The 26,149-nt window shown below is 39.8% G+C and overlaps 1 protein-coding gene across 1 annotated transcript in view; it reads right to left on the reverse strand.

Moving 5' to 3' along the window:
* The window catches only part of SERGEF (secretion regulating guanine nucleotide exchange factor), a 156,962-nt gene that overhangs the window by 53,259 nt on the left and 77,554 nt on the right, over positions 1 to 26,149 (reverse strand). Inside the window, 1 exon segment of the mRNA XM_080405566.1 lies at positions 14,265 to 14,301. Coding sequence (XP_080261692.1) covers positions 14,265 to 14,301 — 37 coding nt within the window.

A 26,149-nucleotide genomic window follows, 5' to 3' on the forward strand; every position in this document is an offset into this window, starting at 1 on the left:
ACAACTAACAACCATCCATGTTTTTAAGCTGCCAGTCACAGGTTCATGAGTTTTGAAAGAGGTCAAGCCTTACAGTTATACTTACCGTTATGAATTGCTGATGGCAACCTACTAGGTTAGAAGTGAGTGAATTTCATTTCCAGAAAGACTGATTTGGAAAGAGTTCCACGGGGGCTTTTTAGCTATTGCTTTTGCTAGGGACAATGTAATAGCTGAACTCCAGCTCTTCTGAGCCACGGAGCAGCTTCTAAAAAAAAATTTAAATAAAAAACCACAGACAGATCATCGCACCATGCAATCCAAACTTAACTTTCCCATTGTATAGTAATGTACCACATGTTTTTGCATTGTTTTGTCAGCAATTTCCTTCAGCGTAATTTCTCTATATTTAGGGATACAGATTGTACCTATTAGATGTACCCCAAGCTGAGGGGGAAAAATTTAATTAGATGGAAGCAATTTCCATTTAACATAAGCTTGCTTAAATTAAGGGGAAAAACACCTTGTTTTTTGAACTTTGCATCTAGAAGTGCCTTTCATTTCTGGACGTCATGTACAGAACACCAGATGGGGGCGTATTACACTACAAAAGGCATTTACTCATCAAGTTACAGCTTTGCAGTACTGTAGCACCATCAGCATTTTACTATCTTGGCCAGGTGTTTAACAGCTTACAACATTATTCAAATTTGACTACAAGCTTGATTCTTCTATCCAACTCTAACGTGGCTTAGTAGACTATTTCACAGTGATATATAACAGACTGGGAACCAGCTCACCACAGGACAAAATACTTGCTTAATGCCTAGCTTTTATTTCTGTGGAGCCAGTACACAAGAAAACAAGTCACCCCACTGGATAAAGCAGAGAAACTGCACTTCAGACAAGTTCTACAGAGTTCTCACCTGTATAATTTCTGATTAGGTTTTAGTGTTGGTAGGAGAAGCACGTAACCTAAAACTTTCCCCTGGACGGTAAAACAAGCTTTCAGCCAGCCAAGGTGTGTAGACCTAGAACACACTAGTAACAGAGGAAATGAAATCCATCTAATTCACTGCCACACGGACCGCAACAAATGTGTGATGAGAGCAAGATGGAGTACCCACAGCAACAGGGAGTGTGACATGGTGACTCAAGCAGATCCTCACCGTTTTAGTTCCCTCAGACCCACCACACTTCATTCAGGCTCAGCATCTCCAGCAGACAAAATCCTGTTGACTTCTGCTGCCCTTGCCCCAAATATCCAACTATTTCCCAACCACATTCCAGGCATAAAGAAAGCATAAGCACATTTACTGTAGGTGACTGCACTGCTGTATTTTGATATCTCAAGCTGAACTATCAGACACAGTCCTAAAATTTTCTAATCCTTAACTTTTATGGACAGAGATCACCAGGTGTGGACCTAAGCATTAGGGTGAAACCCAGCATATTCATTTCTAGACAAGACAATTACCAGCTTTGAGCTCCAGTCCTGGGGACTTACATGAATGCACAAAGTCTCTGTAATAATACAAGTTTATTGTTCTTAGGCTTTAACTGCTCACACTGAATTTGCAAGTCAGCATCAGGCAGAAGCAACCAAAAGATCTTTAAAGAGGGAAATAATCCTTAAAGTTAGAAAGCAACAGCTTCAAAAAGCGTAAGCAAGCCAGTAACTGTAAACATACAGAAATACACAGCCTCTGAAGGGAGATACTTCAAAATGAGGTACATCTCATACTTCAGAAGAGTTCTACAGCATCTGTTTCAATTATGATACTTTAATGGTAGCTACCCTAATTACCTAGAGAGTAAAAATACCCAAAAATCCCACACTCCTGCTTGTTTTCTGGCTTTTATTTGCTTGCTGGGGAATCCCTTTGCTTAACAGGTATTTATGCTATTTTCCTTGCAAGGAACATGTTGCCATAGAGCACCAATCACAGGAATTAGTAAGTGATTCTGCCTGTCTGCTTCCTCTTTTTTCTTTTACCTTTTTGAGCTGCACGTCCTTCACTGGGGAGACCACATCTTACTATGTGTTAGCCTTAACCCTCTGCTAGGTACACAGGGAAAAACCATAGTTAGCTGTGATTATATTTGGTTTGATTTCGGTGAATGGTCTCATCCAGAAGCTGTTCTTAAGTCTTTCCCCATTTTTCATTGGCACTTTGCTTTGACAGAATGGAGTTTCCTTCGAGTGAGAAGGTGGCAGATGGGAGAAGGAGGAGGATCCAAGCAGACAGAGAAGTATTGCACAAGACTCATGCTGAGTCAACAGAACAAGATTTCTTTACTACAGTGCTTAAAAAAAAAAATGAAAGCGTCTGCTTCTTTATTCAACAAATCTACAAGGGCTATACAGTAGCATTCAGGCTTTTTTAAATTTTAAGGTAACCAGAATTTACCTAGGAAGAATCTTGCCTTGCAGTTAACTTCATCAACAGTATACTATTGAGACTGAACGAATCAAAGTGACCTCTGCATGACAGAGAAGAATCATACGATTCCTGCTGTTAATGGCAGGCAACACAAGACTTGGATGTAAGCAGAATACATTTGGATTCCTGCCTCCTTTCATTAGTAGGTGGTAAAACAAGTCTCATGGCCAAGAAAAGAAAAAAAAATTAAAAATAGGGTGAGTGGGCTTAGAACAGCAAGGACAGCAAGGATATCAAATCCAATCCTGATACCTTTAACATTTTTTCTCTTTTGAGCCTACAGAAAAACTCCACATGAGCATTCAGGTTATGACTGGCCAGATGCACTCAAAAAAGCAGCATTGACTAACAACCCTGATTACTCCATTAGTATTAGTAAAAAAATTAAACAACCCTGATTAGTCTCCATTCTGGCACAGGGAGACTCGCTGCTGCCTTGTTCCTGCCTGGCATTCCTCTATAGAAGAGGAACAGGAGAACTGGACTACTGGGAATAAAGGAAGACTCCAGGTTAAATAATCATGTCTAAAAGTTGCCTTCAGTATGAATCCTTCCACTACCCCAGAGGTCCTGTAGTAGAGGAGACTGAAGTCACATTCGGTGACCACAAATCAGATGGAGAGGGACGTCTCAAGAGCTTCTCAGGTACTCATGGTAGAGCACAGACAGTAGTGAGACTTCCCCTCCTCTGTACAAGAATAACAAAGTACTTACTTTTCTTGCCTAAGCCAACATCTACTTCTAGGAAAAGGTCCACATGACCCATGCACTGGGTCTATGTCACAGAGAACCAGTGAGTGCTACAGATTTGTCACACATAACACATCATCCTGCACATCCAATGCAAAGCACACATTAACATGATTATTTCATATGCAACCAATTTCTGAAATAATCCCATTTGGAGGGCTCAGTTACAGAATTCCCCTTGAAATAAAGGTCACAGATGTGATTCACTATATTACATCAGCAGGGAACAATAACAAATTATGAATTATTCCTATCAAAACTAGGGAACAATTTATGTTCCAGGAGTTGCATGTAAGCATTAAATCAGTAGCACAAAAAAATACACATTGGCAGCTACCAAGATACTCTTCATACAATGAAATTCCACAGGCTACACTGCAAAACATCCCTTACCCTTTGAGCATACATACATCTTTCACCATTGACACATCACACACTAAGTGCCCCATGTGTTCTTTTAGAAGTACAACATGTTGCAGGGCTTTAAGAGATAAACCTTTCATCTCATTCAATTTTAAAATACCTTGAAATGTTTGGAACAGGAAAACAAAAACAAAAAACCACCAAGCCACCCCCAGTACAAGAGAAAGCACGCAGGAAGAAACAGTCCAGGGGAAAAAAAATAGGAAGTTTGTAAGCCAAAGCATACGTACCTTTCAAGCCAAGTGAGTTCCCTACTCAGAACTAAACTATTATATGGATTTCTGCTGCTTGTCATCTTGCCCATTATCTGAGATGTCCCAACTCAGCAAGACAGCAGCTGGTGTCACTGAAAACCAAAGGCACGGAGAAGACAACCTCCAGTTCAATACCTTCGATATTCACAGCAAAGCATCTGCTTGCTTATTCATTCTCTTGGCAACTCAAGTTTGTCACCAAGGTCACAATGGGTTAAATATTTTCAAAATTTAATAGCAAAATTTCTAAACAAGGGAAAGAAGATGATTAATGATGTATCCTAATAGAAAAATTTACCCATGTTTTATTAAAGTGTTGTTCTAAGCATCATCCACAAGGAAAAAAGACCAAAACTCATCAAGTTCAGAATCCTTTCTATTCAAAGTTCATGAGTGACAGAAATTCTTTCCTACTGAGAACAAACAGAAACCGCAACCTTCTAAGCATGTATATTCTTCATTAATCAGAAAAGGATTGTCTTGCACTACAGAACATCTCGTTGGCAGTGGTACTATGGGGGATACAGGAGACCCTGATTCTCTTTTACAAGGAATAAGAGGAGATTTGTGAACAGCTTACAGATTTTTAAGTCACTAGCACTGCAGGTCACATAATATCAAAACTCTAATAATCTGCTACATTTTGCTAGGTTCCTCAGAGGAACACAGGTCTGGGAAGGCCAAAGGAAGGGCCGTAGGGAACACGGGAGGGGAGGTCACTCTCGCAGCTGGTATAAGCATCAGAAATTTCACTGTGGTACAGCATCACATGAGCTGGCTGAAGACATTTCCAAAAAAGGTGTACAAAAGAGCAAATATCGTTGCCAGGCTCCCTGGGTGTTAACCTCACATTCACAGAACAGCCCCCAGAAAAACAAACAGCAAGTGAATATTCCCTATGTGTAAGTACCGAGTTAAACACTGGATTTTGTCCCAGCTGATACGGTAGTTTCACCTCTTCCACCTATTGCCTTGTGCTAGCACTCCCCTTCATAATCACTTTATAGTAATCTAGCAATTTGTTCCAATACAAGGCTGCAGAACAAGAATACAAGATGCTGCTAAATCCACACAGAAGGGAAAGAGAAGAGTGCTAAGTCCATAACATGGATTCCTGGCATCACATGAAGGCCTTCCTAGAAAACATTTAATTTAGCAAATCAATGCTATAATATATACAAGGAATGTTTAAGCCAGAATCAATACATCATATTTTTCTTGTCAAGGTAATTATTCCACTAGATTTGTAGAGGGCAGGAGTATATAGGCCAGAACACTATAAGCTAGTGTAAACATCACTGTCTCATCTGACACAAAAAAAAAAAAAAAAAAAAAAAAAAAAAAAAAAAAAAAATCAAGGAGGACGCAGCATACTGTTTTTTAAAATCACTACAGTTGGGGGGGCGGGGTTTGGGTTGTTGCTTGGGTTTATTTGTTTGTAAGAACACTGATAGGTGTGCTATCATCTTTAGCACATTTAGAGCTATCACAATCAAATACACAGGTAAGAGGCACTTGGTTCCTCACGTAGCATAGCATTTAAACATAGCAGTAGTCTCTCACTTCATTCAGCCTCCTGCTAACTACAGTTATGTTTGAAACCATGCCATAAACAACTATAACATGTTTGACCTGATTCCCGTTTGATTTACTTGATCAGCACGAATATATCAACCCTTCTCACTGCTCCACAAGAAATGTTATGTGTGCTGCGTTAAATGTCTCTTAAAGCCCTGCTCAGTATAGCTTTCAGTCCTCCTCACTTTCTCACTTTTCAAATAAGCCCAACAATCTAAAAATAAAATGAGGCGGAGACATTTCTCAGAAATATAAAAGTCCCAGTTCAGCCTGGTTGCTCCTCAGGCTCTGGCAAAACGCACAGAAAATAGTGAATCCAATCTCAAAAGTATTTTTTATGTTAATTACTTTGTTGCCTCCCTTCCATAAAGGAGTGAAACAAGTTCAAAAAGCAAGGACAAGTAAAGGGTAGTTTTTACAAATATGCCAACTTTTCATCTCTGGTTGACTTTTCTGCCCTAATATTTTTTTAAATATTCACCTCTCTAAAGCAAATGTTTTTTTATAAAAGGCTATTATTTTTACCCTGAAAGTTTGCTACAGGCTTGCAAGTTTAAATGGTTTCTTCTTTGTTATTAGTAAGTAAAATAATCTTGCTTGCCAGCTAATACCTCCAGATTTGCTTCACTACGATTTCTACTACCTTCAAGTTCAAAGTCCTAATTCCTACAGTGGGAAAAGAGGATCTGCCCTTATGGAAAGGTGGAAGAACAATTCCCCATCCACCTTGGTTTACAAAAGCTTTAAGAAGCCCGCTTTGATGCATGTGCTCAGTCCTGCCCAATTACAGCCATGTGAGGAATACCTGTATTGTCCCAGAAGCGTCTCCGTTCCATCACCAGCCTTGCAATATTTCATGTGCATCCTTACAGCATCACGTCTCAGACCTATGTCACTGTCAGCATCTCTGCCTTCAGCTTTAGTTTTCAAAAGATTTTTCTAACCTTCATAACTAAGACAGAGCAGTTGAAGAATGTGACCAAAACACATCGTAAAATCCAAAAACCAGGCAAAGACAACTTTGAAACATGCATTTGTGGAAAACCCCAACTCATGGTCATGCCAACCTCAAAAGTTCAAAAGATTCCTACTTCAGAGTTTTTTTTATTAAGCAGAAAGCTACCTAGAGTACTAAAGATGGTGTTGGTAAGACACACACAAATAAATACCAGAAGGAAAAAAGCCTCAGAGATGATTCACTTATAAAGTATAACTAAGTAATCTAGGTTACACATATTTATTTGTGCACTGGCAGAAAAACTTCTTAGTGCTCCATAAAGGAGCTGGATAGTGAATGTGGGTGTCAACCTAAGTTTGTACAGCAAGATATTCACTCCTGGAGGGCACAACTCATGCCTGCTTTCTAAATATACATCACCTTTCCCTCCTGTCACATTGCAAAATTTCTTCTCAGTGGTATAGTTGGAAGTTTTAAATGTTGAGGTTGTTATATGTACAGAACCCAGAATCACCAGCATCATTTACTTCAGCATCACTGCACAGGACAGTACGGAAACCTTAATTTGTTTAAGTGCTTCCAGCTGCTTTGTGCAGTAAAAGCCTTGTGCTTTTACTTTGGTGAGCATCTCTCCTACATGCTCTAGATGACTCCCTGAAGCTAGACATTTGTCCCTCCTTTTATTTCATTTTATAGCAAACAAACGTTTAATCTCTCTTTGGTGAGCAAGGGTGACTATTTTTATTACTCCTGTTGACTTCATTAAAAATTAAGATAAATATGCCTTAGATATGTTGTGTATATTTTTCTTCTACTTTAAAGTAATTGCTCCACTTAAAGCCTGCGAGTAAACATGATAAAATCTGTTTTCTAAATACTTAGTATCCATGCAGTGAACCCTCTAACAAAGGATTGCATGCATCTGTACTGCAGCTCCTTACTCTCAAGTCTTCCCATCCGCTATAGTTTTCTAAAACCAGGTGGAATCACTTTTCCTTTTCATCCATACCTGCAAGCAAGAGCTCTCCACGCTTTCTGCTTCAAGCGGCATTCTTGCTTGATAGCATTTGCTGGTTGTTTGCTAGCTTCCTATGACAATTATCTCCTCTAACTGCCACTCACAGTTTCAGCTTGATGGTTTCAGCTGTCACCAGAGGTTAATATTGCATGTTTGCCTCTTACCATCTTTTGTAGGGCTCTTGACGCAGCAGAATTATTCCTGTAGACGTGATATGGTCTCTCGCAGGAAACAATGACAGTTAGTGCACAAAAGCTCAACTGCAGACAAACTATAAGCTGACACCACAGTGATACATAAAGTTCAATGAAAATTTTTTTCAAGAACTGTGAGCTTTTTAAAAAAATAACAGCCTGTATATTAAGAGCCTAACTAGCTCTGTATCTGTTAATGACAGGAAACCACAATAAACAATATGACAAGCACTGCATTATTACCTGTTTATACGCTAAATGATATAAATTAAGATAGAGACACAAAGGCCAAGATTAAATATATTTTAAAATTGCCTCTCTGAGGGGAAGGAAAGTAATTGCAACTATTATTAGTTGTGACTCAGAAAAAAAAAAAAAAAAATCAGGTCCCATTGTGTTGGGCAGTGCTAAAATACACTAAGAAGTATTCTTAATTCCGAAGACTTCACAATCTAAATTGACAAGCCACACAGAGAAAAGAGGAAGATGAACAAAGCATTCTGCAGAGTCCAATTGCCCCAAACGTGCATCAATACAGTGACAAGGCCTGGAAGGTAGCTATAAAATCTAGACTGCATTTCAAAGAAGATGCAGTACACCAGATCTAATTCTCTAACTCTGGGGTTTCTTTCTAGGAGGTCAACGCAATCCAATTTTTTCTCGTGGATGTAGTCAGCTTTTCACAGAAAAATATCCTCCCTTTCCTATAACCAGTGGCCACTGGCTTTAGACAATATGGCTGATACAAAACTTTTTTTAGCCCTCATCAAGAGACTTTTCCAAATGCTCAAATTAGCATTCCCTCATTTCTCTCCTGATCACCTTGCACTCACAAGTTCATAAAATAGTTGGCAGCTTGGCCTTCCAAAAGAAGCTCAGAGACATCAGAGGATCAGATTTTGCGAGGGTAACTTGCTGAAAACAAAACCACCCAAAACCTCAGACATCTGGAATTAACTTTCAGCTTCTATCTTACCAGAGAAAGAATTAGTTTGCCTGGAGCATGAAACAGTCTGCGGAAAAGAAACACAAAGTAAAAAGACATCTGAAGAGCACTGTTAGGGTTCACTGTATCTAACCATGACAGAAAACCTGTGATGTCAGATCTGTATCTCGCTATGTAGGAAGCACTCAGACACAGGTGCTCAGTTAACGATAGGAGCAAGGCTGCTTTTTTTACAACGAATATAACCAAAGCAGTTTATATTCCAAAGAGCTATTTAACAGTCGAAGCCACGTTAAGAGCTACACGAGATACAAAATGGCTGTGCCAGAGAACAAATTTAGAAGGCCGACACATAACCCCCATGAAAATGACAACAGTGATGGTTACTCAAAGTCCTGCCAGGTGCCCTTTAATAAGCAGAGAATGCGACTAGTGTTGCAATGCAAAGAGTCAGCATGTTGCAACATGACTCCATGCTGGTCTGCCAGGAAACCTTTACAATAGAGACCCTGGCCGCACTGGGAGTTTTCATGCATAATAAATAAAGCAATTGACTAGCAGCCCCAGGCTCCTTGCTGAACACCAGTGCCCTCCACTGCGTATGCTGAAGATTCCTCCAGATACTACAGCAATATGAAAATCAAGAGAGAGAATTCATGATTTTTTCTCTTTATGACAGGCTGCCGAGTCCCCCGGCACCAAATGTCAGACACATGACTACGTCTGCCGCTTCGTAGGGCTGCTGCAAACATCTAAATAACACTGTCAGCATAACGGAGAGATCCGTCCATCAGCCTGCAGTTTCCTCTCCCCATTGGTGCTCACTCTGCCATAAAAATATGCCTTTCATAATCTGTTACAGCACTTCTTCAACTGATGCTTTATACAATAATTTGGTTGGAATCATGAACTTCACTAAAAGAACACGTCCTTGTTAATTAAGAGGTAGTGGCTCCCCATAAAAACCCTTCAGCTTCCTTATTACAAAACATGGCACCAACGTGTTTGGGGTGCCATTAACACCATCACCATTTTAGGATGTCTACCACCAGCTTCCTAGGTTTGGGATCACTTTCATCACATTTGTTTTCCAGCTCATAATTGCTATGTTCTTCCAGTATAAGAACATAAAGAGCAGATTCTTACAGATCATGGAATAATAATTCTTTTTCTGCGCCTCTAACACTACTGCACGCTTTAGTTCACAGCATTTGAAGCGTGACCTGCCATTTGAGCGGAGGGATGTTTTATCCTAGTTTCCTCTACAAAGACTATTCTTCCATCTAATCTAGTATCACTGTTTACTCTCCAACTGGATGAATTGCAGCTTCGGAGGGATGTGAACGCTCATGTCATGATACTTACAGCAATGGTTGCACATGAGCCACAGAGAAGACAGAATCTTCAAATATATCACACATTCTAAAATATACAGCAAACAAAAAAGGTAGCAGGAGACAAAACTAACCCTTTTTTGGGAGGGCCTATTATTTATCAGAAAGTTGGGAAGTGACTTTAAAAACGTATGAAAATGCTGTTGCATTTAACACACTGAAATGGGGCTCAACATTATCAGACAGGGATTCGTCTCCTCATATGTCATTTGTGCTTCCATGTGCGAAACACGCTTATGGTTGGGCGGTCAGCATGGACATTTTGGTTTGGGGTTTTTTTGTTGTAACATTAATTCCACAGTACCCTCTCCACTACCATGACTCACAGGGAAAAAGCAGTGCTAAGTAGCTAACCCGAAGAAAGTCTAAAAGACAGAGAAACAAGTATCAAGGGAATAACTGCATAAAGCCCAAAACTGATTACAAAGCCAAATTTCTTCTTGTGAACGCTGCTGTACCACTGTCCCCTGCACCCACAGCACCTCTGCGGTGTGGGTCACTACACAACAGTATTACAGCCAAGATTTGTGAATTATCTCACTGAAAAAGGTTTTTTATCCTCCACACAAGAAAAACAACATAGCCCTGCACAGCAGCCAGAATTGACCACGCTGGCTGAAAGCACAAGGAAAAGCTATTTGAACTTGTTGAAGGAGCCACACATCCAAACACTTTTTCCTTTCAAACCACCATACCAGAAAATGTTTACTTGAAAGGTCCATGTCTCTCTCTTCCAAACACACAAAAACATTTAAAGTGTCTAAGGTACCCATTACGTTAGCAAAAAAATCACCAATTAGAGTTAGGGTCAGTCACTGCACTACTGCAAAGCACGCACAGACCAGGTAAGTAACTGCTCTAATAAACACACAGCCAAGGGGACCCAAATTCCCCTTTGAAGTCTGCTTTAAAGAAGGACTGCAACTGAAGCTTTTAAAACTGTTTTAAAATACTCCCTACACATCCTCCAGTATCTATCTTTCAGAAGATTTTTATTGGTTTATACAGGTTGAGAAAATGACTACAAGTAAGACCAAAAAGCAACACTACAGAAGTGTCATCCTTGTAATGCCTTTTTTTTTTTTCCTCTACTACTTCAAGGGGGCTTCAGTAAAATTCCTGGGTTTAACTTTTATTAAAATGAGACGTTTCCATTTGGAGGCTCTTCAAGGCATTCTGTTCTGCGCCCTGTGGCTGCAGGACAGTCAAGACCAAGACATGCATGCATATGTTTTAGAGCAACTCTACTTCTGCATAGTTAAAATTGTTTGATTGTTTAAGTTGTAGCATTGCATGAGCTGCACATGACCTGCTGAGCGTTGTTTTAAAGGATAAGTAGTCTGTTTTTAACAAAACAAGCATCAAAGTCTTAGTGGGAAGTGGGTAAGAACCTTATAAGAGCCTTCTCTATAAAAATAATTTTTAATCACATGCTTTTCAAAGTAAGAATTAAACCTCCTTACTTTTTCCGTGTTCAAAACACTATAGACCCCCAGAGCTGGAAAAGCTCAACTTTGTCACAGTGATTTAGTTCCATTATGTATTTCAGTCACTCAAAGATTCTGTCTTAGTATCATGAAGTTCAGTGCTATACAGTGCAGCTATCACACTCGGGTTGAGAAGCCAGCCTTTGTTGTGCTCAGTAAGTACACACACAGTTTTCAGCGCTGGAAGATGTTTTCCAGATATGTTATACAACATTTACTTAATAACTATTCAGGTTTTCTTATCAAAAATAGGCTGGTTCCCATGATGATTAATCCTTGGTTGAGGTCAAAAGTGAAAGATTTAGGCAGGGACTTTCAAGTGAAAGGTCATAAAAAAACGAAAAATATTACAATACATGCAAATTTTAGAATTAGTGTCACAGGACAACATCAAACCAGAACAAAAATGTAAGTGTTTTTACCAAGAGCTAAAAGTGAAGGTGTTTTCACTTTTTCATATACTAATTATTACTTTTAACTTAGAAATACAGCTATATTTGGGGACATTCCATACCTCCTTTTCCTTTATATCAAACTTTTGCTTCATGATCAAACAAACACTGAATTTCTTACAAATTTACCCATGGGAAAAGACTCTGTGCCATCACAGTGAAGAGAACAGCCAAATTTTGTACTGACTTCAGTAGAAGAAAGCAAGGAAAGAGAATTCAAATAACTGAACCATACAAATGGATGCAGACTATATAAAGCAACATGAAAAACTTGCTTGTTAGCCCTACACATCAGTTGGTACCCTCAGCAAGATGACTGGAACAACTTCAGCATTTGTGAAATGAATCCTAAATCTAGCCTCTCTGTCTTAAAAATGTTTGTGCTTTTTTGTTGCATGATCTTTTAAATAGAAACATCTGTATATACAACCAGAAAGAGTGACTTGAATATTATACTGTCAAAGATTTGCTTTACAGTTTACCTTTCATATTGAACTTGAGCTATTCCAGTCTAGAAGCCAATCATTCAAGCATTTACTATTTAAGAAGGAAACTGGTGATATAGTTGTCCTAAATAAACTCTGCTTGAATGATAAGTTATTGGAAAATTGTACAATCATGTAGACATATTTACAGAAATCTGTGTGATATCTTTAAGGAATATAACAGTTGACAGCTCTGAACTAAGAGTGACAAGTGATCAGAGAAATCCTACCACAAAATGTTCTAAAAAGTCAACTTTTTAAAAGCACATGTAAAAATTCATTCCAGGAATAAAATCTATCACAGTTCTTTAGTTAAGAAAAAAAAAAAAAAAAAGTAACATCACATCTCCCTTGTCCTTAAAATAAAAATCTACTAGCTTCCAGCACTGATAAATTTCCTATGGAATTCAACGAGCGTAGCATACAGCTTAGACAGGCATATGATGTTCTTCACATATGCAAAGTTCTTAGTTTATTGTAACTTCTAGAATTTCTTTCCCCTACCCATTTTTGCCAGAGATTTCTGCCTAGAAGGCAGAAAGCTTAAAAGGACATAAGGAGAGAGAAGGTTGTTCAAACCCAATGCTTTGCTTTCACGCACACCAGAGGAATCTGCTAGCGGTACACTTTTACTTCATCAATTCAGCAAGAAACACAATGTGATTCTTTAGATTGCTCTTTAGTTGACATTCAGAAGTACCAGCCTGACAATTAATACAGGCATGTGATACTGAACAAGTAGGGAGAATATAAAGGGAAAATCTTTTCTTTAAGCCAACCATAAATTAAGTAGAACTTAACAAGTTCGCTACAAGGTTTAATTCTAGAAGGATAATTAGAAAATATACTACAGTACCTATGGAAATATATTACGTACACAGAACACCACCTCTGTGGCCACTTAAAGAAACTGCTAAGACACAAAGCTAAAATAAATTCCTTAAAAATTAGGAGATGGAATGCAGGTTGGATACCGAGTAGATGCTTTCTCCACACCCATCACACCACAGAAGAAAATTCTTCACTCAACACCTCAATGCAGTCATGGCAATCAAAAATATCTATGTGGATGGAGTGCTGGACTAAAACTTAGAAGGCTGCTTCATTTCCAGTTCTGATTAGCATAGAATTCCTTTCTTCTCTCATCCTGTGTATTAATGGGGATAATTATGCTGACCTCCTTTATATAACACCTGAAAATCTACAGTTTAAAATGTTCTTAAACTTGTAATTATAAACATCACATGTATAATATATATCATATATATAATATATATAATATATATGTATAATAACAATCATGTATCTAACTTCAATTATTGACTCATCACAAAAAAGCAACAATCTGATTGTTCTTGGAATTAGTACACATAATTCAATTTTTCCACTGACATTAGCTTCCTACTACTTCCATCATTATTACAACAGCTGCATTATACTAAGGTGCACTAATGAATCTGACTATCACTGACTGACATTTTGAACATTTTCCAAGCTTTGAACAACAAAAGATGTAGGATTTTTTTTTTTTCATTGAAAGTTCCCATGTTAAAGACACTTTTGACCAGCTTCAAGCTTAGGTGCTACTCTGAATCTGCAGCTTGAATTCTTGCGATTCTATTCCGAAACAGGCTGTAGCATTTTGCAAATGTATTTTGCTATTACATCCATCAGCCCCTCCCTCCTTACAGCAGCTAGTCTACAAGGGCACCTTCTCACCATCACCACTTATGCTACCAGTTTCTCCTCTTCTTTCCTCCACATCTATGTTACTTTCCTCCCTTCAGCTGCACACCATGCCCTCAATCGCTCAATGTTTGATGTGCACGGGTTTTTTTCATCTTGTGCTACTTACAAATGAAAAATAGGTGAGAGGATTTAATATAAAATTAAGATACTTACCAACCACTGCCAGATTATGCTCTGAGCCACATGCGATCTGGAAAAGAAGTATGAATGAATAAAAGAGAATCCGCTTACCAGTAGGAAAACAACCACTATTATGACAGGAAATTAAAAATTAACCTGAAACAAACAGCTACTGTTTGTAGGATGCAAAAATCAAGGTTGAAGTGCTCTCACTTTTAAACAAAATTTCATTTGTAATCTCACCTAAGGGCTTAGTGGCAGGGGGTTATGTTTGTTTGTTGGTTTTGTTAATAAACAGGCATTTTCTTTTCAAAATGCATTCACCACTGACATTTCAATCCTTAGGAGTAAGACTGGCCACAATTCTGCAAAAACATCACCCCCTTGGCAACATCCACTGGATCCAACAAGACTATTCATGGGCATAGAGGAAATGCAGATTAAACTTTTGCAAGATCAGAGCCATACAGAGGCAGCTGGGAATCGAAAGCATGATGAAGATCTCCACTCATCTATACTGTTTTTCCAGCCGATCCCTGAAGAACTTCACGGTATACAGGCTCAGTGTGATAAACCTGCATTGATATGATCCCTATGGTCATTTGCCTGAAATGCACAAAAAAATACCATAGTACTCAACTCTTCTATTAGCAGCAGGCAGGTTTAATTTTTAAAAGCTGCAGAGAAAAAAAACAAAGAAACCACTGCAAGTGTTTTCTCCCAGGCTCATTTGTGATGGAAATCAGCTATGAATTTCTTTTCAAAGCCAACTCAAAAGTGTATTTTTCTTTATTCTTTGCAGCCCTTTGCAGCTGCTGTGAACATGTCAGATGTTTAAGTTGCTTTGGCATATATCATTCATTAAGCTTTCACAAGTTCTTCACAAATGGTGACAACACAAGCACTGAGAAGAGCCTGCTGCCCTACTGCAAGGGCTTGTCTGTCCCATTGAATTTTTTTGCAATGTCAGTGCTGGTATAATTGTCTGATGTAATACAGACATCATCTTACACAAGGTTATTCTGCTAAATGTCCTGAAGTTTTAAATCAAAACAGAAGTGATCCCCCCAAAATCCTGTATCTGGTTCATTGTCTTGCACCTACTTGCCCATTACACTTACTACTGAGCTGGAGAAAATTAATAAGCATGTTGTTCTGCTTCTTAAAAGTACATTTTCAATGACAGAATATCAAAGAGAAGTGTATGCTCAATAATAAAAAAATAATAGTCCATACCATCAAAATTTTGTATGGTTTTGTGCATGCATACCTTTATAGTTTTCACGGCCAGGAAAACTGCTACAGTCACCTCAATGTCTGCATAGCATAAAACTACAGAATTAACAAAACAGTCCTTGTACTCAGCTCACTGTGCTTGAGCATTTACTGGAAAAGAGAAACCCAAGACTGACACACAGACTAGCTTGAGCAATTGTGTAACAAATAAACACTGCAATCACCACTACTCATGATGTACCTGCACCGTAACTATGACATGAAAATATTTTGTCAATGCCATTCCAACACAATAATGGCAAGGAAGACAAAACAGACTCTTTAGGACAGAGGTGCTTAGCCAAGACATTAAAGCATTTGGGAAAAAGGGGCAAGAAAAATAATTCAAGTCACAGCACACTCCAGCACAACCTCATCTTCAGAAAAATCAAGACAAAGCAGCAGGAAAAGCAATGATTTTACAAGAGCACTAGCAGGACTGCATCAAGTCTTCTATTCCACAATATTGCAGACAGGCAAAGCATTAAGCCCTGACTGTTAAAATGCATAAATCATCATCACACCCTGTATCATTATCCTCACCACAAGTCAGAGCCCTACACGGGAGCAGGGCTGGTTCCTAATGCCTATTCACTGGCTAATGCTTCCACCTATGCTTCTCGAGCTTAAAGGTTGATGCCATGGAAACAAGATCCATGCAAGGAAACACAGGCAAAGGCTTTCTAGCAAAAAAAAAAGCAAATTCTGCATCTTCACTAAGTGCTGAAAATTGGAGATACTGAAGCTGCTGCTAATAAAATAAATTTTATCTGAGGTGTGAATAATCCAATCTCTGTTACTTCTCCAGAAAATACACTAACACAGGCACAAGGCACAGATTCAAAAGCATTTGTACAAAAGAACTGCTCAGGCTGGTGGCTGACACTTACTGCCAGGATGCCCCTCAGAAACACTACATTAAAAAAACAAACTCACCCCCAAAAAAACCCCACCCAAACAAGGTATTGTTTAGAATGTAAAACATCCCCTGACAAGGAAGCATCTTCTTCCTGCACTACTCTGTCAGTAGCTAAAAGAATGCTGGTGACCTCCAACAGCCTTGTACTCTATTCATGTAGCTGTGACTCTGCCCACCATTCACAGCCACCCCTTAGCCAGCTTATCAGGTTGCAAGGGAGTCAATCAAACCACACTGGGTACAACCGGACCAGGAATTGCTCCATCATCCAGACTTGCCAGTTCCCCCCACGACAGGCGCTCAGCACCAGCACAGCGTGCAGATGCACTCGCTGCAGCTCTGTAGCTACTGCAAAGCACAAATTACTAGTGCTGCTGCACACCTTTCCGTCTGGTAAAAGCCCCCTCAGTGGAAGTGCCAGCTTTGCTTAACAATGCCTGAAATCAAAGACAACCACAAGCTGCCAAAGGTGGTGCCCTGGATTCACCTTCCACAGCCCAGAGCCAGGACACGCACCAGCAGCAGTACTGTGCTCCAAAGAAGAATTCCCGCGATCGAGAGCACAAGGCTCACACCTTTGCCTTATCACAGGGTGTCACCGCCTGAAACAGACTGACTCGGTAGGAACCCCCAGAGAAAACACGTCCTTCGGGCAGTCTGAAGGTAGCTGTCTGAAACAACAGCCTGCTTCCCTGTCCGTGGGGTTTGCTCTAGGCCACACCATCCACAGCATCCCGGCTGGCCTGCACACCTGTGACTGGGAGCTCAGAGGAGAAACAAGGTTGCCGTTGCTTAATAAGCAAGCACTGCCTTGCAGCTATTTCATAACAGCTTTTTTACAATAAGCTTTAAAATGTGACACCCCCTTTTCTTCATCACTCCCCACAACAGGCAACAATCAGCCAAGAACGCATAATTTGCTGGTACAAATACAGACCAGTCAGAAAACAGCCTTGCTGAACAGATGTTTTATGCTTACATTAGATGTAAGAAGCTGTGCAGTCAGAGCAGGTCACTGGGAGAAGTCTGGTATTTACTGCAGCAACCATGATTTTTCTGGCTACTTCTCTTCTGTCCCCACCCCCAACATGCTGCAGAGGAATTAAATTCCAACAGACATCTGCGTGCTTCCAGTGGATAAGTACATTCAAGGGTACTCATAAACACACAATAATACTTTCTAATTGGGCAATATTTTTACATTCTGTTTTAATTGAAGGGAAAAAAAGCCTCACTAAAGACAAATCAGAGTGACTGCTAGCCAGCGAAGCCTTCTATGAGCCTAAGGAACATGACCCTCTACACAGAAACAATTCATATTGAAGTTTCTTCACTGTTTGGAGGAAGATTTGAGCAGAGTTGTGCAAGGATATTGTGACGTTTACATAAATGATCTCAAAGCACTTTACAAAGACCCATGAGGCAGGAAAAGAATGCTTAGGGACCGTATTACTCAGAACTTACCTTATTATCTGCGCTCTTTCAACTATATGTAAATGGTTTGTTTCTCCCCTTAAATTGTGTGCTAGCAAGCTGTCTTCTACCTAGCAATGGTTGCAGTTCAGATCCATCCATCCAGCTTTAAGACCTGTGGTGAGAAGCAGCTGTGGGACCAACATTTTATGAATCCTAAGTAGTCAGGACATCAGTTGCATGGACGGTGAGGAAAGACCTTCGCACAGCAACCACTAGCTCTGGACAAAACACCAACATATTTCTGCAGCTTGCAGATATGCTTATGCCCCAGCCCTAACAAGAATTAACTGATTGAATGTAAAAGCAGTGGGTTACACAAAATGAAGTATTTCACTTAAGATGAAAATACTTCATATATTAAAAATACTATATTAAGTATATAAATAATAATATTTTGTATGTTACATATACATTCCTATATATATGGTGCATATAAATATATAAAAACATTTATGTATGCACATTAGGAAGAGGTTACCTACTCTAGAAGACGTTATCAGGGAGTAAGGTGAGGGTAAATAGGGAGCACCTCCATTTATATCGGGGATAGAGATCTTTCTGAAGAATAGCTATCCCTCCCATTGCTCCCCCACAGTCCTACGAGGCAAGTATTGTTCTCTCCTTTGGAAACAGTAAACATACATACGTAGGACAACATGCATGCGGATATTTAGACATACAATCTCCCATTGATTTCAAAAGGGACAACATAACTTTTGTCACCCATCCCCTAAGGGACTTCCGACCATTATAACAGAACAAGTCTGACAAAGTGTATAAAAACCCCCAAGTTTCAGGCTAGTACCTTGACCACAAGGCTATTCTTTCTTTTCTGTCTGAACTCCCAGGGCTGGCACTGAGGATCTGTTGTGCAACCCATCAGGAAAAAGATCAAGTCAGAACTGCAGAACAAGCGGGAATGCAGAATGAAAAATCACAAGCATCCAAACATCGGGATGCTTAGCCAGAACAAAAGAACCTCAGTGCCATTTATTTTTGGTTCACTGCCCTACAAGTGCACGTTCATTCCTACGGGGCAATTATGTCCCAAAATATTCAAGGATATGGAGGCTTCTATCACTTCTCAAAGATAAAAGCATGACATACAAAATAGATTTCCAAGGATGACTGAAGATACAGATACAACGTTTAAGTTGTATCCAGATTCTAGTCGCTACTATGTCTAACGCTTTAATTGCACAAAAACATAGCTCTTTTTGGGGGGGTTGGGCAAGGGAAGGAGACCATTAAAAGGGTGTGCACATTAAGTACTTTTACCCAGGACTTTAGCCATGCCATCTACATCTTTTGGCAAATTTCACTGTAAGGAAATAGCCAGGGCCAGAAGGCAGCAAATTTTATTCCTGCTGGGATCAGAAGCCCTAATGGAAGGAGACGAGGTGACCAAGGGACTGCAGATCAAAGCTTACATAAGACAGTGGAATCTTCTCTCCCGGAGCTGTTCTTCCATGCCCTTGATTAATGCATCGTAACAATGATTTGTACTGTTTGACACACTCTGCCCAACTACATTTCTATGTAGAATTCTATTGATGTGAAAAAATACAATAAAATTAAAAGAAATCTAATTAGCAAAGTTGTCCTGCTTCCAATAAGCCTTCACTGGGAACTCTGTGTTCTTCTTCTGGATCATTTGACTCCTGACTGATAAGAAAGCAACCTGCTAACCTAGTCACATTCCTTGGCAAGCACAAGATTAAGTGCAGTTCAATGCGACACATAGCAGCAAACCAGTGCAACCTCACCAAGAGCAGCACATTTAATCTATTCCTAGCTGTTGGCTGTATCAGTTGAAAAATGAGAGGCCCAGTGTCCTATAGCTCACTAGAAATTTTACATTCGCCAGTCTAATAATCTAATTTTCTATTAAGGTGGACTTTTTTCGTTGTTTAATGAGTGGCTTTTTGGTTTGTATACAGTTTTGCTTTCTGCTACAGCAAGAAAAATTGCAACAGAATTTAAACTGCAGCCTGGGTACTAAAGTCCAGAAGAAAACATTCCTCCTCAATACACACCTGACCAAAAGCTAACGTGCCATGTCAGCGGACCTTTGCAGGCACAGAGGAAGAGAGGAAGCATTAAGACCTTGGCAGGATACAGTAAGCTTTCAAAACACAGATTTTATAGCTCTCTATAGCTTCCAGAGGTATGATTTATGCCCGCCCTGCCTGAAACTAATCCCAAGCCTCCTCACTTGTAAAGCAAGACACAAAACGCTTTTTCCCCCATGCAGCACTTCCCTTGATTCTCCACTCACTGTTTCAGAGTCCCATCTCCAATCACTGACAATCCTGGCATGGCAGTTGTCTTTCTTACAGTCACAAAGAGCCAGCTGGCCAAACCCAAGGTCTTGCCTTTACACCCTCCATGCCAGTATAAGTCTCTGCATGCATTCCCTCTGACACTTAAACATACATGAAAAACAGCTATGCTATCTATCGACTCCTCCAGGAACAGCTTCTTGCAGCTAACAGAGCATAGTTATACTTCTCTGATTCAACTGTGCAGCTTGGGTCCCAAGTGCCTGTGAGAGATGGAAACATTTGTTCGTTTCAAAGCAAAAAGCCCACCAAAAAACCACAACAAAAAAATCCCACAAAAATGAAAATACACACACAAAAAACCCAACACACATACCAAAACCCAGACAATCTTTTAGTATCAGGTAGGAAGCACCACAACCACATAAAGCTATCATTAAAGAGATCAGGCATAGGGGATGAAAGTAAACAGAGGAAAAGAGGTAACTGTTAAAGCAGTCAACATTCCCATGGAATGTTTATGTCACAGCAACTCATGTGCACCCACAAAGTCTACTTATAAGAGAAGTGTGGTCATATTGAAAAAACTTAGATATGTACTGTGCGCCTCAAATTAAGGATGGATGGAGATGTCAAGACAAATAAGATCCATGTCCACCAACAAAAAATCCTCTTCATCAGATGACTCTGGGACAATACAGAAGTTGCTGAGATCCCAGTAAGAACAGACAATGGGATTACTTTTTAGTAAAATGACAAATATGTAGCCTAGACAAGAGTGATAAAATCTTTACAACTCAGCAAGGTCAACTGGTTCTTCTCTGTTGTCTGAAGATTTTTCAATTAGTTCACGTATCCTTCTTCAGACAGCCCCCTTTCTTCCTTGCGGTTCAGGAAGCATTAGCATCTTTAGTTCCAGGAAAATCAAGCTCTGTCACTTTCATATCCCTCAGCCTCAGTCTGGCAAAATTTTCCATTTCTGCAATCAAGACCTGAACCACAAACCAATTCTTGTTTATCCTTTCATCATTTTAAAAATTAAACAAGTCACAGTAATTCAATCCCAGTTTGTTTCCTGTAACAAACTCCCCATTCAGTTTTACCCAAGGGAAGTTCTTCACCATTTTTCTCAAAAATTTTTTTGGTTTAGATTATCTCATCCAAAATTACCAGCTCCTTTCAGTTTCAGTGCCCGTCTCTCCTAAGTTAAATAAGAAGCACTAAGATGAATACCTGACAATCTATTTGGGCTTGCTTTGGGGAGTACAACTAGCCTGCCCTTTATTTGAGGCCACAAACACCACTTCAACAGAAGAAATGAAAGAAAGCAAGGCAATAGAAAAAAAAAGTTTTAAAATCTCTTTATACACTGATCTGACTGTACCATCAACACACACATCCTTACCATCAGATTATTCTGATATTTTCAGGTCAAAAATTGTAGCTTGCAAGCATGCCAAAAAAACTTAGTATCTGCCTTTTCTTCCTATGTTATTTTACATGCAAATAGCAAAAAGTTAAGTGTTTATTACAGCACATAAATGTCATCGTTACCTATCTGAATGTGCTAATTTCTGGTACTGTGAACTTAATGAAATGAATGGTTCTATTAAACAATGATTGCATGCAAACATTCTGTCTTAGTACACATCGTTATCCAACATTTTATAGGTTCAGAATAAAAGTCATGACAGCAAGTATTATTTGGCAACAAAACATCGAATTCTACTTAACAACTATTTCCAAGGTCCTTCTGTGGACGTACAACTGCAGTTTTAAGGTTTTCAACAGAATCTGGGCTTCACATCTCTCCTTGTGGCAAAACAGTCCATCGTTTTTAATGCATTTGGAATATTTTCTGGAATATTCAGTAAAGCTGGAGAGAATCACAAGCAGTCAAATGTACATACTGGGGGAACTCAGCTCCCCTGGGAACTGAGCTCTCCCCTAAACTGCGGTATTATTACAAGCAATCTCACTACAGTTCTTTTACATAAAAAAATTAATGCAGAGAACTCGGCATACACAGTCTGCAAGATTACACAATAGCACAAAGCCTTGCATTTTTGTAGAACTGAAGGTAAAAATAGCATTCTTACAAAGTTCATACCCTCAAACAATTGACTGGGTATTCTATTTAGATATTGTGAACAGGCTGACACTGTCCCTAGAAGACCCTCTTAAAGGAGGTAAGTGCTGTAGCATGGGGCCATACCGCTGCAAGACAAGAGGCCATCACTTGACGAGCCCAGTCCAGCCCCATTGCCCAGAGGGAACTGGCCCCACCAGTGTGAGACCTGACATTGTTGATGCCCAACATTGTTGATGCCCTATACCTCTTGTTTTTCTAGCATATGGGGGCTTTTGGAACATCCTTACAGTATTTTTTTCTTTTCCATGCTTTTCACCTATGCTATCCTTGCTTCAAAATTGCATCTGAAACACCTGGAAGTATTACCAAAAGAATATAATCGATGATGTCATTAAAGAATACTTCTCTTATTTAAAAGTGAAGAGGCTTTTTTGCTTCTTCCAGTAATAAATCCCGATTTATGATAGAATTCTGAATGTCTCAGTTATTCAACACCCAGCATCAGGATGCGGGAAGACTAATTTTCAGATGAATTACTAAACATTCAAGTAAACACTGATGCACAACTGGACTGACCTTCCATTTTGCTGCTAGCCCTGTTGACCTCAGTGAGGACTGTTGCTTGCATAAACTGGCAGTACACAAATACACTGTCACTGAAGAGAATAAAAAAAAAACCTACTTAATCTCCAAAACATTTTACGTTTTTTGAAACAAATGAGCAGGTTACTGGAAATACAGAACCACTACTGCGTAATATCATTTGAAACGTCCTTCACTGGACTCAATGCCTTTGAGAAGTATTAAGGTAACTATCAGCTGTTCAAGAATGTAAATCTTTGCCTGATTCCAGCACAATCCTCACTGTCTATCTCCCGCCCACATACATGCACGTAAAAATAAAGATGTTATCAAATTAATTTGTAGTCAAAAAACACCAGCACATTAAATCCTCCTAAAATATGACAAAATAAACATTAGAGAGGAAAAAATAAAACAAAACCGAAACATTTTTCGTACACCAACTATCTCAGCTTGAGGACAGAATTTTCATGGTTCATTTACTCTCCAGCAGAGCTGCCAGCATGCAGCTTCCATAAGGGTTAGCCTTGTATAAAACATCAAGCCCTGAATTTTGCTGACTGTCCGCTCCTTTACCTCTCCATATAAATGGTGCTTATGCCTTTAGGGCGTCATGTAACTCTGCTCTTCAACATTGGATTCTCTGTTTCTGCACCACTTAGTAACAGTACAGCTCCCTGCAGCAAACTTGCTAGAAATAAATAAAGTGTAAACTTCTAAGACCCCAATGCAAAAATGAAAAGAAAACCTCTTCTTGATAAATAAGGATACCATTTCCAAGGACTGAAAAAGAGACTGAGCCTTAATCAGAGTCACAAAAGGAGAATTAGGGGGAAAAAATATCTGAAGCGATTCTACACAGCTGATAAAAAGGCATTTTTATTAAAAAGCTAAATTATAGAATCACAGAATTGCTTAGTTGGGAAAGGACCTCTAAGATCATTGAATCCAACCATAAACCTACCACTGCCAAGCCCACCACTAAACCATATCCCCAAGCGCCACGTCTACGCAGCTTTTAAATACCTCCAGGGACAGTGACTCCACCACCTCCCCGGGCAGCCTGTGCTAGGGCTTGACCACCCTTTCAGTGAGGAAATTTTTCCCAATATCCAACCTAAACCTGCCCTGGTGCCACTTGAGGCCATTTCCTCTTGTCCTGTCGCTCGTTACCTGGGAAGAGAGACCGACCCCGCCTGTCCACAGCCTCCTGTCAGGGAGCTGTAGAGAGCGATCGTCTGCCCCGAGCCTCCTTTTCTCCAGGCTGAACACCCCGGTTCCCTCAGCCGCTCCTCACAAGACCTGCCCTCCAGACCCCTCACCAGCTCCGTTGCCCGTCTCTGGACGCGCTCCAGCACCTCAGTGTCTGTCTTGCAGTGAGGGGCCCAGACCTGAACCCAGGATTCGAGGTGCGGCCTCACCAGCGCTGAGCACAGGGGCACGGTCACTGCCCTGGTCCCTGCAGGACAAGAGTAGACCGAAGAGAGTCACAGATCCTTACTGTTGCTCCACTGAAGTGAGGTCAGAACACATTTGTTCTTGCCAAGGCTGGTAAATAAACTGCAGCTGGCCAACACCAGGCGAGCCAGGCAGCCCACCAACAGACCTCCAGCTATTCACATTCAGCAGAACCATTCATTCATCTCTGCTAGTTTATTCTTTAAAACCACACATTCATTCCAGTTTATTTTGACCTAGCAGCTGCCTAATTACAAGAGATTTCTATTATCCACCATCTCTCTCACACAACATCCACCCCCTTCTGTCTTTCAGTCTTCATTACTTTTGAGGTATGGTTCTTTCACACCAGTACTAGCACAGTTTAGAATGACCTTTCCTTCTCTTCTTTTCTCAGGGAGCGCATCAGCCTGCTCAGCTTCAAAGGCTCCCAGTTCTTGCCAGTGGACCAAATGCTGCAGAGGCAGAATAAGCCAAGAGATGTGTCCCACCTCACAAGTCAAGGGATGCACACACTGGTCATTTAATTCACATTATGGAACAATTCTTCTTGTCCAATTTCTAAACAACAGCATTTTTGAAGTTTGAAGGAACGAAACAGATAATAACCACTACAATACCATTCAAGTCTAATTGTGGAAAGAACGGTTTCACAATACCAACTAAATGCATACTAATTTATCCACAGAACTTGCCTATGTATGTTGTGGCCAGTGCCTAGAGGCAAACAAAAGGAAACAACCTTTCCTCCTCAAACTCTTGTGCAGTAACACCCTCTGCTCAGTAATCCATCACTGGGAATGGATATCAACCAACACTGCTCATCTGCAGTTGATGCCACAGGAGCACTAAGCACTCACTAGCAATTTTTTTTATGCCTCCACAGGCTAAAAAACAAGTTGGTCTTTCTCAGGAGCAAATACTTCCTTGATTAAGAAGCCAGTAGATAAGGTGTTGCTGCAGAACTGTTAAGTGTAAAGGCTTTAACCAGTTACAGTATAAATAGACTATAGTCTTGGAACCGTTAACAAATTGAGAATGCATTTGTTCTAATAAGCCCAATCCCACAAGTCAGGAGTTTTCTACCACAACGAAAGGAACAGAGATAAAACCCCACAAACAGTCTGAGACACATGAAGCTCAATTTCTGAAGAACTGTGGTTATGACAGCTAAACTCAAATATGGCATTTTGGCAAAAAGGTCTGGCAAACATTTTTCTTCTGTGTGAGACCCTATCAAAACTAACAAGCTTAAGTTTCTAAGAACCTGTTGCCTTAAGTCCACAGAAAATCCTTATTTTTACATTTTCTTAAAGTTAAGTGAATAAACTTATTACAGCATTATTGCATGACAGCGCCTAATCGGCATGAACAACAGTAAGTATCTTAATCTGTGAACTACCACCACTCACCAGAATCTTATTCTGGTCTCCCTACTACAATTATAGATGGATGCATTTGCTGCCAGGGACTTATGACCAGTAATTATTTCTTCCTTTTATTTCCAAATACTGCCAGAGATACAGCTATACCTTCTGGAATAAAAACCAGCTTTAATAGAACAAATTTGTATAAGCTTTCATTGCTCACACCCACTTGCACACTGACTGCGAACATGTAATTTACTATATCGCAATCCTTGTTTTTTGAGGAGGGGTCCTATTTTCAACCTAATGGAATTCCTTGCTCTGTCTGCATTAAAGACATCACACACATTATTGAAAACCACCTACAAAGGAAATAAGATGGACAGTGAAGGTCCTGCAATGAGAACTCATTTAGGGTTCTTGAAATTAAGGGGTTGTGAATGCATCAAAACTCCAGAAGAAGCTAA

The sequence above is a fragment of the Falco punctatus genome (assembly GCF_963210335.1).
Source record: "Falco punctatus genome assembly, chromosome: 10".
NCBI lineage: Eukaryota > Metazoa > Chordata > Aves > Falconiformes > Falconidae > Falco > Falco punctatus.